The sequence below is a fragment of the Nicotiana tomentosiformis genome, chromosome 3, assembly GCF_000390325.3.
Source record: "Nicotiana tomentosiformis chromosome 3, ASM39032v3, whole genome shotgun sequence".
NCBI classification, from domain to species: Eukaryota; Viridiplantae; Streptophyta; class Magnoliopsida; order Solanales; family Solanaceae; genus Nicotiana; species Nicotiana tomentosiformis.
Genome location: NC_090814.1, coordinates 46337777 through 46350585, shown reverse-complemented (window position 1 = coordinate 46350585; position 12809 = coordinate 46337777). Strand labels below are relative to the sequence as shown.

General features: G+C 39.0%; 1 protein-coding gene across 1 annotated transcript; it reads right to left on the bottom strand.

Annotated features, from left to right (window-relative positions):
- Nucleotides 1-215: 215 nt before the first annotated feature.
- Nucleotides 216-3320, bottom strand: LOC104098403 (ADP-glucose phosphorylase). Its single transcript, XM_009605124.4, has 3 exons — nt 2715-3320; nt 1006-1296; nt 216-703 (listed from the first exon to the last, which is right to left on the bottom strand). The coding sequence occupies exons 1-3, from the start codon at nt 3180-3182 to the stop codon at nt 443-445; spliced, it is 1020 nt and encodes a 339-aa protein (XP_009603419.1). The 5' UTR covers nt 3183-3320; the 3' UTR covers nt 216-442.
- Between the last annotated feature and the right edge of the window lie 9489 nt (nt 3321-12809).

Here is a 12809-nt window from a genome sequence, read left to right as displayed (position 1 = left end):
CCCGAACGAAAATACCCCTGTACTAGACATGGGTACTGTGTAAATATAAGGACATAGTGTCCTTAACTTCATGAATGATGTGTAAATATTAAGGACAAAGTGTCATGTATTTGCACCTTCCTTTGTTAAACTTTAGGACATCATGTCCTTAACTTCATGTATTATTAGTAATGAGTTCGGATGAATCCGGTATCTTCATGCCGCATACCTCCCTGTCTACAAACATCTCATGTATTTTATTTATTAATCTCATGTATTATTTTTTACGTGAAAATGACCGTGTAACATAAGAAAACATTTGTAATGGATTACAAAATCGAATCTACGCATAACTCCGCATAAAAAGGGTACAACTTCCCTGTAGCCACATCCTCTTTATCTCCTTAGTTACTGTGTCTAAAGATATGCATAATTAGATTTAATAGATTCCCCCTAAATACTGTTAATTAAGGATTCTCACATCCCTTAGAATTTTGGCAGCATCCTCTGGGAAAACAGGATTTATGTGACATCCGGTTGCTATCTCGAATCCACCAACTCCACTCAAATGGGGAGCTATTTGTAAAAACCAGTGTGTGGAAGGAGCATATGAGGGATCTACTTGAAATGGGGAGGTATGAATAAGGAGGTTGAATGGTGGATTGTTCAACTGCAAAGACATCTTCAAAAGCACGAGTTTCAACAACCCTCCAAGATCATTTGCCTGCATATTTGATTGGTAAAACATCACAAAACCTTTTCAACTAAGTGGTTGTTGAGATAGAGAAACAATCTAAAAATTAGTTTAGCCTGAAACAGAGAATATCAGTTTTTTTATGAGTTTTCCTTTTCTCTTCACTAATCAGCAAATTCTACTTGAGAAAAGTCAAAGTCCCTCATGGTCTACCGTTGTGACTTTTCTCACGTAGAATTTGGGGATAACTGATATTTGCAAAGTTAAAACTGTGTAACTTCACATAATTTTCTCATGAAAACAAACTTATGGACAAGAAAAGCATCGATTACCTTTTCATTATCGAGTTCATGAAAATGAGAGGAGTGATCACGAGGAATTATCCAAATCTCAAAAGCAAAAGTTGCAGCAAAGGGAACCAATGATATGAAATGGGCTGATTGATCAATTAACAATTCATTTGGTTGAATATCACAAAGGCTGCACTTCCCAGTCTGCTTGTAGTATTCCCTCATACTGTCAAGACGAGCAGAAACTGCTGGAGGAACAATGGGAAGAGCAATCATCTGGCTGTGAGAATGGCTCATTGAAGCACCAGCAGAGGCTCCATGGTTTTTGAACACCTTTATAAGCCATTGAATGAATTAGTGTTATATAGTCCAGTAGCCCTTTGATGGGACAATCTTGCTGAGTACAGTATAAATCATTAGCGCTCAACAAGAAAGTGGAAAAAACAATACATGCTGTTCCGTACTGCAAATTCCTTGCACGCACAAAAGGCATGAGATCAGATATTGTGCTCATTCATCTCCAATTTATGAGAACTAATCACTTCTCAAGTTCTCTTACATATATTTGGTATGAGTAGATAGAAGTGCATATTTTAGAGTATTCTGCAATGGAACAGGAACCAAGTAACAAGAATGTGCAGCTAACAATACCTCTCAAAAATGGTTTGTAATCTGGGATATCCAACAAGGTTTTGCTTGATACTACAAATATGCTACATGATTTACAAGGTTTTTTATTTTTTTTTTGGATAAACTGCTACATGACTTACAAGTTTAAGAGTAGTTCTGTTAAATAGTTCAAATTTACAGTCAAATTGATATTTACCATATCAAACCAACTTCATTTAAATGCTACCAGATTTTCTCCTGTCAGTTGTCACTAAAAATACAAACTCAAATAATCTACAATGAAAATCAAACCATATCAGATAAATGGATGGAGAGTTCATATCACAAGCTCCTATGCAGATTAATGGAAAAGCTTCCTCTAAAATTATTCTCCTTAATGATAAGCCCTCAAGCAGTTGACACTTGACAGTCTATGAGTTTCCAACAAAAACCTCTCATAATTTGGTTCAGTATTTTAGCAAGTTGGTCTGATTAAAGAGCTACTCTTCCAGTAACAAACTTCAAAGCAGCAAGATCTAAAGTATTTGGAACTAGCTTATATTTGTTCTATTAAAACCTAAAGACAAACATGTTGTCAGCCTTCTCTCCACCAATGTTACACAGAAAAATCATTCAGTCTGCCAAATTAAAAAGCCACAAAACCAAAGCAGACAAATGATAAGCAGCTGAAATAAAAAGAACCTAAATATAAACTTAACTCAATGACAAAATAGGTTTGCTAAATATAACATAAAAGAAGCTAGAATTGGTTGGCCACTTTGTACAAACATTGATGGGCTCTACCATTACCGTTTACTCTTATATTTTATTTGTACAAAAACAAAACACTTTCAAGTTAATGGAAATGAACCCATATAAGCAATCGCACCAAAAGATTAAAGCCAGGTAAATCTTCAAAGTACTTTACCGCAAACAAAAAATTCACCATTGCAGTAAGCCTTCATAATATACTTTGTTAAATACTTTTAGCTTTTAACAGTCATGGTCTCTACTATTTTTATGTAGCTTTTAAATGCATTTATTTTAAAATTCATATAAAATCAAAGAATGAATATGCAGTACAAAATATAGACAAATTGATACGAAAACCAATGCATTTTTAGACGGGATCAGAATAAAACCTGAACATATTTGACATTATCACAATTCTGAAGCTGCTCGACCCGCTTCTTAAAAGCCAGCATAACTTCCCCAACTTGAGACGGCGAAAGATCGCTCATATTTATTGAATGAACCGGCGATTCAATAACCACATCGTGAAACCCGAACCCACTAGCAGCTACGTCCCCGAGGGCAGAAACCGGATTTTGGAACTCCAATTCTCTGCTGACTGCCGGAAAGAGATTTTGGATAACTCTGATTTTCCAATCAGCGGTGGAATCTGCCGGCACACGAAAAATCTCCGGCGCACACTCGTGCTCGTGGCCGGCGCAAAATGGGCATTCTGTTTTATTGTTCGGTTGTGGGTTCGATTTTGCCTTGAAGTCAGACGGCCGCCGTGATCTCGCCGGCGAGAATAGGACCCACCTGTTGTGGATTCTGTCTTTCCGGATTTCGGGGCTCCGATTTGGTGCTTCTGCCTCCGCCATTTGCCTTTGTGTCGGGGCTCCGAATTTGGTGCTCCTCCACTTCACTTCGATGTTTCACTGAAAATCTGGGAGGTTAAGAACAGCGTTTCGGGGAAAGGGTATAATATATGAAACGTGAGGTAATTGATCAACGTTGCTCCTACAGTTTTTGTGTAAATGCAAAAGTACCCATATGTAGATAATAATCTATGTCCATTATGAGCCCGTTTGGCCCAAAAACTACTTATTTTAAAAATAGTTTTATAGAAAAATATTTTGTAAAATAGTACTTTTATAGATTAACAGTTTGATTTTTAAAAATTCATTTGAGAAGACTTTTTCTTATAATATTTAATAAGTAAATTATGTATGACTAATTTTTTCAAAAAGTACTTTTGAGTGTCATATTACAAAAAAGACAGTAAAGGTTTCGTTTATAATTAGTACTTCATCAAAAGATAGAAATGACTTTAAATATTATCATAAAAGAACTTAATTAATTTTTATTTTTATTTAAGTTATTAAATATGAAGTAAAATATAATATTAAAAGTTTAATCAATATAAAATATAGTTATACCAAAGTAATAATATTGGTAAGGGGATATGTACTTATAAGTTACATGTATGAAAAGTACAATCCATTCTTGAGAATACAATAATTATATAGTAATGCATTTTATCAGCTATAATATATGCATGCACGCGCAAAAAAGAAAAAGATAAAAACTGAAAATCACATAATATTATTATACTACAAAAAGAAAAAAAAATTATACCTTGTGAAGAAAGTGCTTGTATCTGGTGATTAGTCTTATTATTTCAAAGAGTAATAGGAGCCGAAGAAAAAAAATAATAAAAGAAAAAAAAAGAGATTTATTTATAGTAGAGAGAATATTTTAGAGTAGAATACAAGAAGAAAATAAAAATATGGTGAAAATAAAAAGAGAAGAAAGGGATGGTAGAAATAGAAAAAGAAAATATTAAGTTAAGGCCAAACCCATAAGCGGCCCCTTAAAGTTGGCTCCACTTTTCATTTTGACACCTTTACTCATGCCTTTTTTATTTTCACACTTCAACTCATTTCCTCGTGTGCCACTTAAACATAAAATGTGGACCTGTCACACAGTGTGATTTGCACCTATTTTGAGCACATGGAAAATTGAACTTTTTTTAATTTTTTAATTTATTTCTCTTTTGCTTCCTCACTCGCTCAATCATCACCTCTGTCCTTCCCCTGCCCACCAACTCTTCGAACGTCGCCCTCGATTTCCCTTACCCCTCCCTCCCTCTTCCATGTCCACTAGTATGATAACTAAACGGCGAAATTGTGTACAAGGTCCTTGTAAATCTGTTCTCCATCATTGCATAAAAACTGAACAAGTCTGTGTAACCTCTATTTATGATATCCATGAACATTAGAGCACAAAACTATGTCACAAAATTCCATAATGTCAAATTGATTTATCTTCCCAATTAAAGCTGGTTAAATTCATTAGTATGTAGGAGTATCATCTTTTGTTTCTTAATGTAAATATGCAAAAGATCAGTTCTCCCTATATTGCAGTGAATCAACTAAATAAAAAATAATGGTCAAACTAGAATGCAAAAATAAATTCGAGAAATGGGAAAAATTATCTAAGTGAAATGACAACTTGAAGGCAGTGATAGAAGATTTCCTATTGAAGCCAGTGAATATTTCAGTGGTGAAAGCTCTAGTGGTTGTGGGAATATGATAGAACCAGAGGATTGGGTGAGCGGAGAAGATGACGAAAGCGGGGGTAATTGAAAATGTTTATTTTTTCTCAGAATCTATTTTTAAATTATTTGGGAAGAAATGTCACATGTCATCATTTCATTTGTTGTTTGCCACATAAGCCACATGTGAATTACTCTCTCTTTGTATTTTTGACTGATCAATGTTTTGTATTTAAGTGGTATATGAGGGAATGAGTTGAAGTGTCAAAATGAAAAAGGCCTGAGTAAAGGTATCAAAATAAAAAGCGGAGCCAACTTTAAGGGGCCGCTTATGGGTTTGGCCTTAAATTAACGAGGAATAAGTTGGAAAATATAACTTATGGTTTGAATATTTTTGTCTTCAAGAAAATTAATTTTCTACTTTGTTTCTACTTGTTGGAAGAAGCTAAAATTTGTAGCTTCTTCCAAAGAAAAAAATTGCTTATGCTGCTGCTTAAAAACACTTCTCTGTCTTGGTCAAATACCTCAATTTTTTTTTTTAAAAAAATGCTTTCTTTTTTTTTTTTAACAAAAAGATACTTTTTACCTCCTCTACTTCATTTCGATGCTTCATTGAAAATCTTGATGTGTTAAGAATAGCATTTATGGAAAAGGGTAATATGTGAAATGTAAGAAAACTGGTCAAATTTTGCTCCTCCAGCTTTTGTTTAAATATAAAAGTACCCAATGTAGATTATAATCTACGTCCACTAAGAATCAGTAACGACCCGACCTGTTGTTTTGAGTATTTTAAGCCTATTTTTTAATTTTATACTTTACTTATGTGTATTTGTGATTACGTGACTTGTCGGGTTGGTTAGTTTAATTTCGGGGAGATTTTGGAGTGAATTGGAATACTTAGTCCTAAGGTTGGAAGCATAAGTTGTAAGGGTTGACCGGAGTTTGACTTTTGGGTAGACGACTCCGAAACAGAGTTTTGATAGTCTCAATAACTTCGTGTAGTAATTTTAGATTTAGGCGTATGTCCGGATGTGAATTTGGAGGTCTGTAGGGTCGGTTTAGTGCTATTTGGTGAAAGTTGGAAAGTTAAAAATTTGGAAGACTGATAGATTTGACCGATATTTGACTTTAATGGTATCAGGTTCAGATTTTTGTTTCGAAAGTTGGAAAAGGTCCGTTGTGTCATTTGGGAATTGTATGCAAAATTTGAGGTCATTCTGAGTTATTTAGTCTTGTTCGGCATAAGTTTTGAATTTGGAAAGTTTATTAGTTCCTTAGGCTTGAATTGAGGTGTGATTCGTAGTTTTGATATTGTTTGGTGTGATTTGAGGCCTCGAGTAGGTCCATGGTATATTTTGAGATTGGTTGGTATGATTGGACGGGGTCCCGAGGGCCTCGGGTGTGTTTCAGATTGGTTTCAGATCATTTCTCCATGTTTTGGAATGGCTGATTCTCAATTCTGATTTTCTTCTACACGATCGCGAAGAAGAGGTCATGTTCGCAGAGGGTCTTTTGAGGCCAGGTGATTTTTTTCTACGCGTTTGCGAATGTGAGACCGCATTCTCGAAGCTCTAGGAGGCAGTGGCCATCACGATCTCGTGTGGGTATACGCGTTCGAGTAGAAGGGGAGTCATTAGGGATGTCAGGCTTTTTGCCTTCGCGATCGCGAGAGAATGGCCGCGTTCGCGTAGGCTTAGAGGTGGAGTGCATCATGTTCGCGGCCTGGATGTCGCATTCGCGAAGGGATTTTTCTGGGCAGCGTCTAGTTATGCTTCGCGATCGCAAAGTTGGTCCCGCAATTGTGAAGGGTATGCCTGGGTAGACCGTAAGTACTCTATTTTTGAGGAATTTAGTCATTTTAACATATTTTGAGTTGTGAAATTCGGATTTGGGCAATTTTGGAGGGAATTTTCACAATTTGGTTTGGGATAAGTGTTTTTGATTCGAATTTATTCATTATTCAAGATCCTAACCTTGATTTTAGCATTTAATTGATGAATTTAAGTGAAGAAATTGGGGATGTAAGTAAAAACTTTTCTAAAGCTTAAATTGATGAGTTGAGGTTCAATTTGAGGTCGGATCTGGATGAAACACATATAGTTGGACTCGTATCGGAATAGGTGTTCAGAATTTGTGAGTTTGAATAGGTTCCGAGGTGCGGGCCTGTGGTTGATTTTTTGGGTTGACTTTTTGATTTTGGTTAAAGATCTTAGCTTTATCATTTGGTATCGGTTCCTACGACTTTTATTGATGATATTAAGTTATTTTGCCTAGATTTGTACCGTCCGGAGGTTGATTCACGCGGGAATGGCTTATTAGAGTATTGATTTGGCTTGCTTGAGGTAAGTATCTTACATAAACTTGGTTGAGGCACTAGTTGCCTGAGTTATTTGTGATAACTACGTGCTATGGGTAGCGCACAAGTGCGGGGTTGAGACCATGTGTATGCACCGGGGTATTATCCATGCTCGGGTGGTGCTTAGGTTGTGATATGTCTTGCATTGATTGCTAAGCTTCATGGTGTGCTATTTTGTGATGTATTTACCTGATTTAAGTTGTGATATCACACATGCACATGCATACACCTTAGCATATCACTTATACCAGTTCAGAAGTATGAAATTTGATATTCATTGAACACATACAAGTATTCTTGTATATTTGCTTTCTGTGTAATATGGTTTGGAATGGTAGCCTATGACCACGCCGGGCGGATTATAATATTGTGCATGTGACCATGCCGGGCAGATTGTGATATTGTGCCTATGATCACGCCGGACGGATTATGATATTGTGCATGTGACCACACCAGACGAATTGTGATATTGTGCCTATGATCACGCCAGGCGGATTATGATGTTGAGTCTGTGACCACGCCGAGCGGATTATGATTATTACACGTGATTACACCGTGCAAGCGTATGGATTTGGATCCATCCCCCTAGGGTCTCCCTCTCATATTTTTTCTTGATGGTGTACACACGTATTGAGAAAAACTGATCAGTGATTTGGTACTGCTATGGAAATTCCGAGGAAGGGCTGGCCAATATTTGATTTGGTTGTTGCATTTCATCTTTACTTGCAACTTCCTTGATATCTATTTGCTTTATCTTTATATGCTGAATTTTGACTGAGCAGAGCACGTTAAGTAATTGTGTGCACCAAGGTGGTTGTTTTTGTGATTTGTGACTTGATCATATTAATGTTCTGTACTTGTTGGATTTATGAACTGCACATGTGATTAGCGAGTATCATTTATAATTCTTGCTTTTATTACGTCGCCAAGGTTAGTTATGATACTTGCTAAGTACATAGGGTCGGTTGTACTCATAATACACTCTGCACTTAATTGTGCAGATCCAGGTGTTTGACCGAGCCGCCATTAGCGGAGTTTTGCTTGCCGAGTTGTTTGAGAGACGAGGTAGAGCTGCATTTCGATCGCAATCTTGGCATCTGTTTTCATTTTGTACGGTTGTCTTTATTTCAGATAGTATTGTTAGTTAGCATTTCAGACTTGTATTTCCATTTAGAGGTCATGAATCTATACTTACAAGTTCTGAGGGATTTGTTAAGTATTGATCCTGTTGTTTATGTTAAATTGGCCTTAGACTTGTACCATTTCTGTTAATTCAATATTTATATTTTGTTTATGTTATGCTTGGCTTGCCTAGAAAGTAAGGTAGGCGCCATCGGGGTCGGTTGGTGGATTTTTGGGTCGTGACAAGTTGGTATCAGAGCCCTAGTTTCATAGGTTCTACAGGTCATGAGCAAGTTTAGTAGGGTCTTGCGGATCGGTACGGAGACGTCTATACTTATCTTCCAGAGGCTACCAAACTGTTAGAAAAATATCACTTTCTTGCATTATTATCGTGCGGATTTGTTATTTCCAAAGTTTGAACCTTTACTCTTCTATTCCCTCATATATGGTGAGGACACGTGCAGTCGGATCAGGCAAACGGGTGCCAGTACCACCAGTTAGGGCTGCAAGAGGTCGAGACCGAGGTAGAGGCTGAGGTAGGGATCGCAATATAGCTAGGCAGCACCTGTGGAGCCACCAGTCGCTCTAGTGGAGGAGCAGTTTCCAGATATTGTTGAGCCGATGGGACCAGCTTAGACACTGGCAGTACCTATTATTATTCCTGGTCTTCACAAGGCTTTGGCTTAGATCGTGAGTGTGTGCACGAGCTTGGCTCAGGCGGTTACGATCCTAGTTGTACCAGCTACCTCACAGGCTGGGGAAGGAGCCTAGACTCCCATGGCCCATACACCAGAGCAGCTAGCTCAGGGTTATCAGACACTAGGGATGTTACTAGTCCAACTAGTTGTTGCTGCTTGGGCCGAGGTTGGTCCACCTATGACTGATGAGGAGCATAAGAGGTTGGAGTGGTTTAAGAGGGTTGACCCTCCAAAGTTCATCAGAGGAGAGTCAGAGGATGCTCATGGTTTTTTGGATCGGTGCCATTGGATTCTTGGCACAACGGGTATTATGGACACCGATGGAGTTGCCTTCACTACTTTCCAGCTGATAGGGGCAGCCTACAAATGGTGGCAGACTTATGAGTCAGGCAGGCCATCTAGTGCAACACCACTTACATGGCATGAGTTCTCAGTTCTCTTCTTAGAGAAGTTTGTCCCAAGACTTGCAGGGAAGAGTTGCGTAGGGAGTGTGAGCAAGTACGCTAGGAGAGTATGACTCTGACCCAGTATGAGATGAGATTTGTAGCTTTGGCACGTCATGCTATATGGTTGGTTCCAACAGAGATGGAGAAGATCAGGAGATTCATTGATGCCCTCAACTATGGTTTATGTTACAGTTTGGCTAGAGAGGCCGAAACAGATGCTAGGTTTGACCAGGTGGTCGAGATTTCCAGGCGTTTGGAGCAGGTTTGCAGGCTTGAATGTGAGGAGTAGGAGGCCAAGAGGCCTCATGGTTCAGGTGGTTTCAGCAGTGCCTCATCTGGAGGCCAGTCATATTACAACAGAGGTCGTTCTTTTAGTCTCGCCCAGGAAGCTCGTCATATTCCTCTTGGCTCTTCAGCTAGCAATAATTCATACAGTGCTCGCCCAGTTCAGTTATCATTCAGTGTGTTGCCGGAATAGAGCTCTTCCCATGCTCCATCTGCTCAGGTTTCCACAGGCAGTTCTTCGAGTTATCAGGGCCAACACCTTATAGGAGGGGTTGTTATGAGTGTGGGGACTCGAGTCATCTCAAGAGGGATTGCCCAGACTTATGAGTAGGGTTCCAAAGCAGAGCTCACAACCTATAATTCCAGCACCAACAGCTACACCACCCGCACAACCAGCTAGGGGTGGGGCTCAGACAGTTCGAGGTCGCCCTAGAGGGGGAGGTTGATCTGGTGGTGGTTAGTCCCGTGTCAATGCATTTCCCACCAGGCCATAGGTAATTGCTTCTGACACCATAATCACAGGTATTGTTTCAGTGTTCCATAGGGATGCTTCAATGTTATTTGACCTTGGTTCCACTTATTCATATGTGACATCATACTTTGCTCATTATTTGGATATGCCTCGTGATTCTTTAGTTATGCATGTTCATGTATCTACATTGGTAGGAGAGTCTATTGTGGTGGATCGTGTATATTGGTCGTGTATGGTTACCATTGGGGGTTGTGAGACTAGGGTTGATCTATTGTTGCTTAGTATGGTCGATTTTGATGTGATTCTGGGCATGGATTGGTTGTCACCATATCACACTATTCTTGATTGTCACGCTAAGACCATGACGTTGGCGATGCCGGGGTTGCCTAGGTTGGAGTGGAGAGGCTCCCTAGATCATGTTCCCAGTAGAGTGATTTTCTATTTGAAGGCTCAACAGATGGCCGAGAAGGGGTGTTTGGTGTATTTGGCCTTTGTGAGGGATGTTAGTGCTAATACTCTTACCGTTGAGTCAGTTCCGGTAGTAATGGATTTTCTAGATGTGTTTCCTGCAGACCTATCGGGCATGCCACCCGACATGGATATTGATTTTGGTATTGACTTGGTGCCGAGCACTCAACCCATCTCTATCCCACAGTATCACATGGCACTAATAGAGTTAAAGGAGTTGAAGGGACAATTACAGGAGTTACTTGATAAGGGTTTTATTAGGTCAAGTGTGTCGCCTTGGGGTGCACCGATTCTATTTGTGAAGAAGAAAGACGCTTTTATGAGGATGTGTATTGACTATAGGCAGTTGAACAAGGTTACTGTCAAGAACAAGTACCCACTATCGCGTATTGATGATTTGCTTAATCAGTTTCAGGGTGTTAGGGTATTCTCGAAGATCGGTTTGAGATCGGGGTACCATTAGTTAAAATTCTGGGCTTAAATATTCTGAAGACGACTTTCAGGACCCACTAGAGTCACTATGAGTTTCTAGTCATGTATTTTGGGTTGACCGATGCCCCAACAACTTTTATGCATTTGATGAACAACGTATCATCCCTATCTTGATTCCTTCGTCATAGTTTTCATTGATGATATAGTGGTGTATTCTCGCAGCCGGAAGGATCATGAACATCACTTGAGGATAGTGCTCTAGACTTTGATTGAGAAGAAGCTATATGCTAAATTATCCAAGTGTGAGTTTTGTCTTGATTCGTTGGCATTCTTGGGTCATGTAAGATCTAGTGAGGGGATTAAGGTGGATCCGAAGAAGATTGAGGCAGTTCAGAGTTGGTCTAGACCGTCTTCTACTACTAAGATCCGGAGTTTCCTTGGGTTGTTGGGTATTATCATCATTTTGTAGAGGGGTTTTTATCTATTGTAGCCCCATTGACTAGATTCACGTAGAAGGGTGCCCTATTCAGGTGGTCTGACGAGTGTGAGGAGAGCTTTTAGAAGCTCAAGACTGCCTTGACTACAACTCCAGTTCTGGTTTTGCCTTCGAGATCGGGTTCTTATACAATCTATTGTGATGCTTATATGATTGGCATTGGGTACATGTCGATGCAGGAGGATAAAGTTATTGCTTATGCTTTGCGTCAGTTGAATTCCCATGAGAATAATTACCCTGTACACGATTTGGAGTTGACATCCTGTCACGCCCCCACCACGGGGAGCGCGATCGGCGCTCAACCGGGATAACCCTGCCGAGCAAGCCTGCTAGATTTTCTTCTATTCAAACTCACCCATAAATAACGAGAAGATATATTTTCATTAATTAGACAATAAGAATATCATGTATACAACACCAATTCATTAATATTGGTTACTTCATTTTAATGTCTCAAAATACATGCACTTTCATAGTTAAAGTGAAACAAGTGATTCAAATATAACAAAACTAGTTTGACTTTCCCAACATCAATATACAAACCACACTATGTCTATGGAGCCTCTAACGGGTACAAAAGAGTACTAGGATAGTGCCGGCAATAAGGCCCTAACTATACCTCAAAACACAATACATGGGAAACAAAAGATACATGACTCCGATATGAAGTGGGGCTCACCAAGTCAACTGAGCGGATGATGTACTGCTATCACTGATCGATACTGCCTGCTATGGAACCACCTGCATCCATTAAAAGATGCAGTGCTCCCGGCAAAAGGGACGTGAGTACATGTGGAATAGTACTTGTATGTAAGGCAGACAGAACAATATATGGAAATACGGTAACTCAAATAAGAGGCAAATAAATTACGTCAAGAAACTATGAAATGACCCATAGCATCACATATCAAGTCTTGTTATACTTACATCATTCTGAACTTCTTTTGGGATCAAGTGTGCCCTATGAACTTTGCGTGGGATACAAAATATAATGTAAAAGTACCAACATATACAAACAAGGTCAATGGAAGTGGCACCTATTGTTCGTGTTTCCTATGCATCTCACAAGACCGTCCATATCCCTCTCTCACTATGCACTTATGCGTTTCATAGACCGTCCATAGTGTTCACATATTATATTATACACATATGCATTTCATAGACCGTCCATAAGGT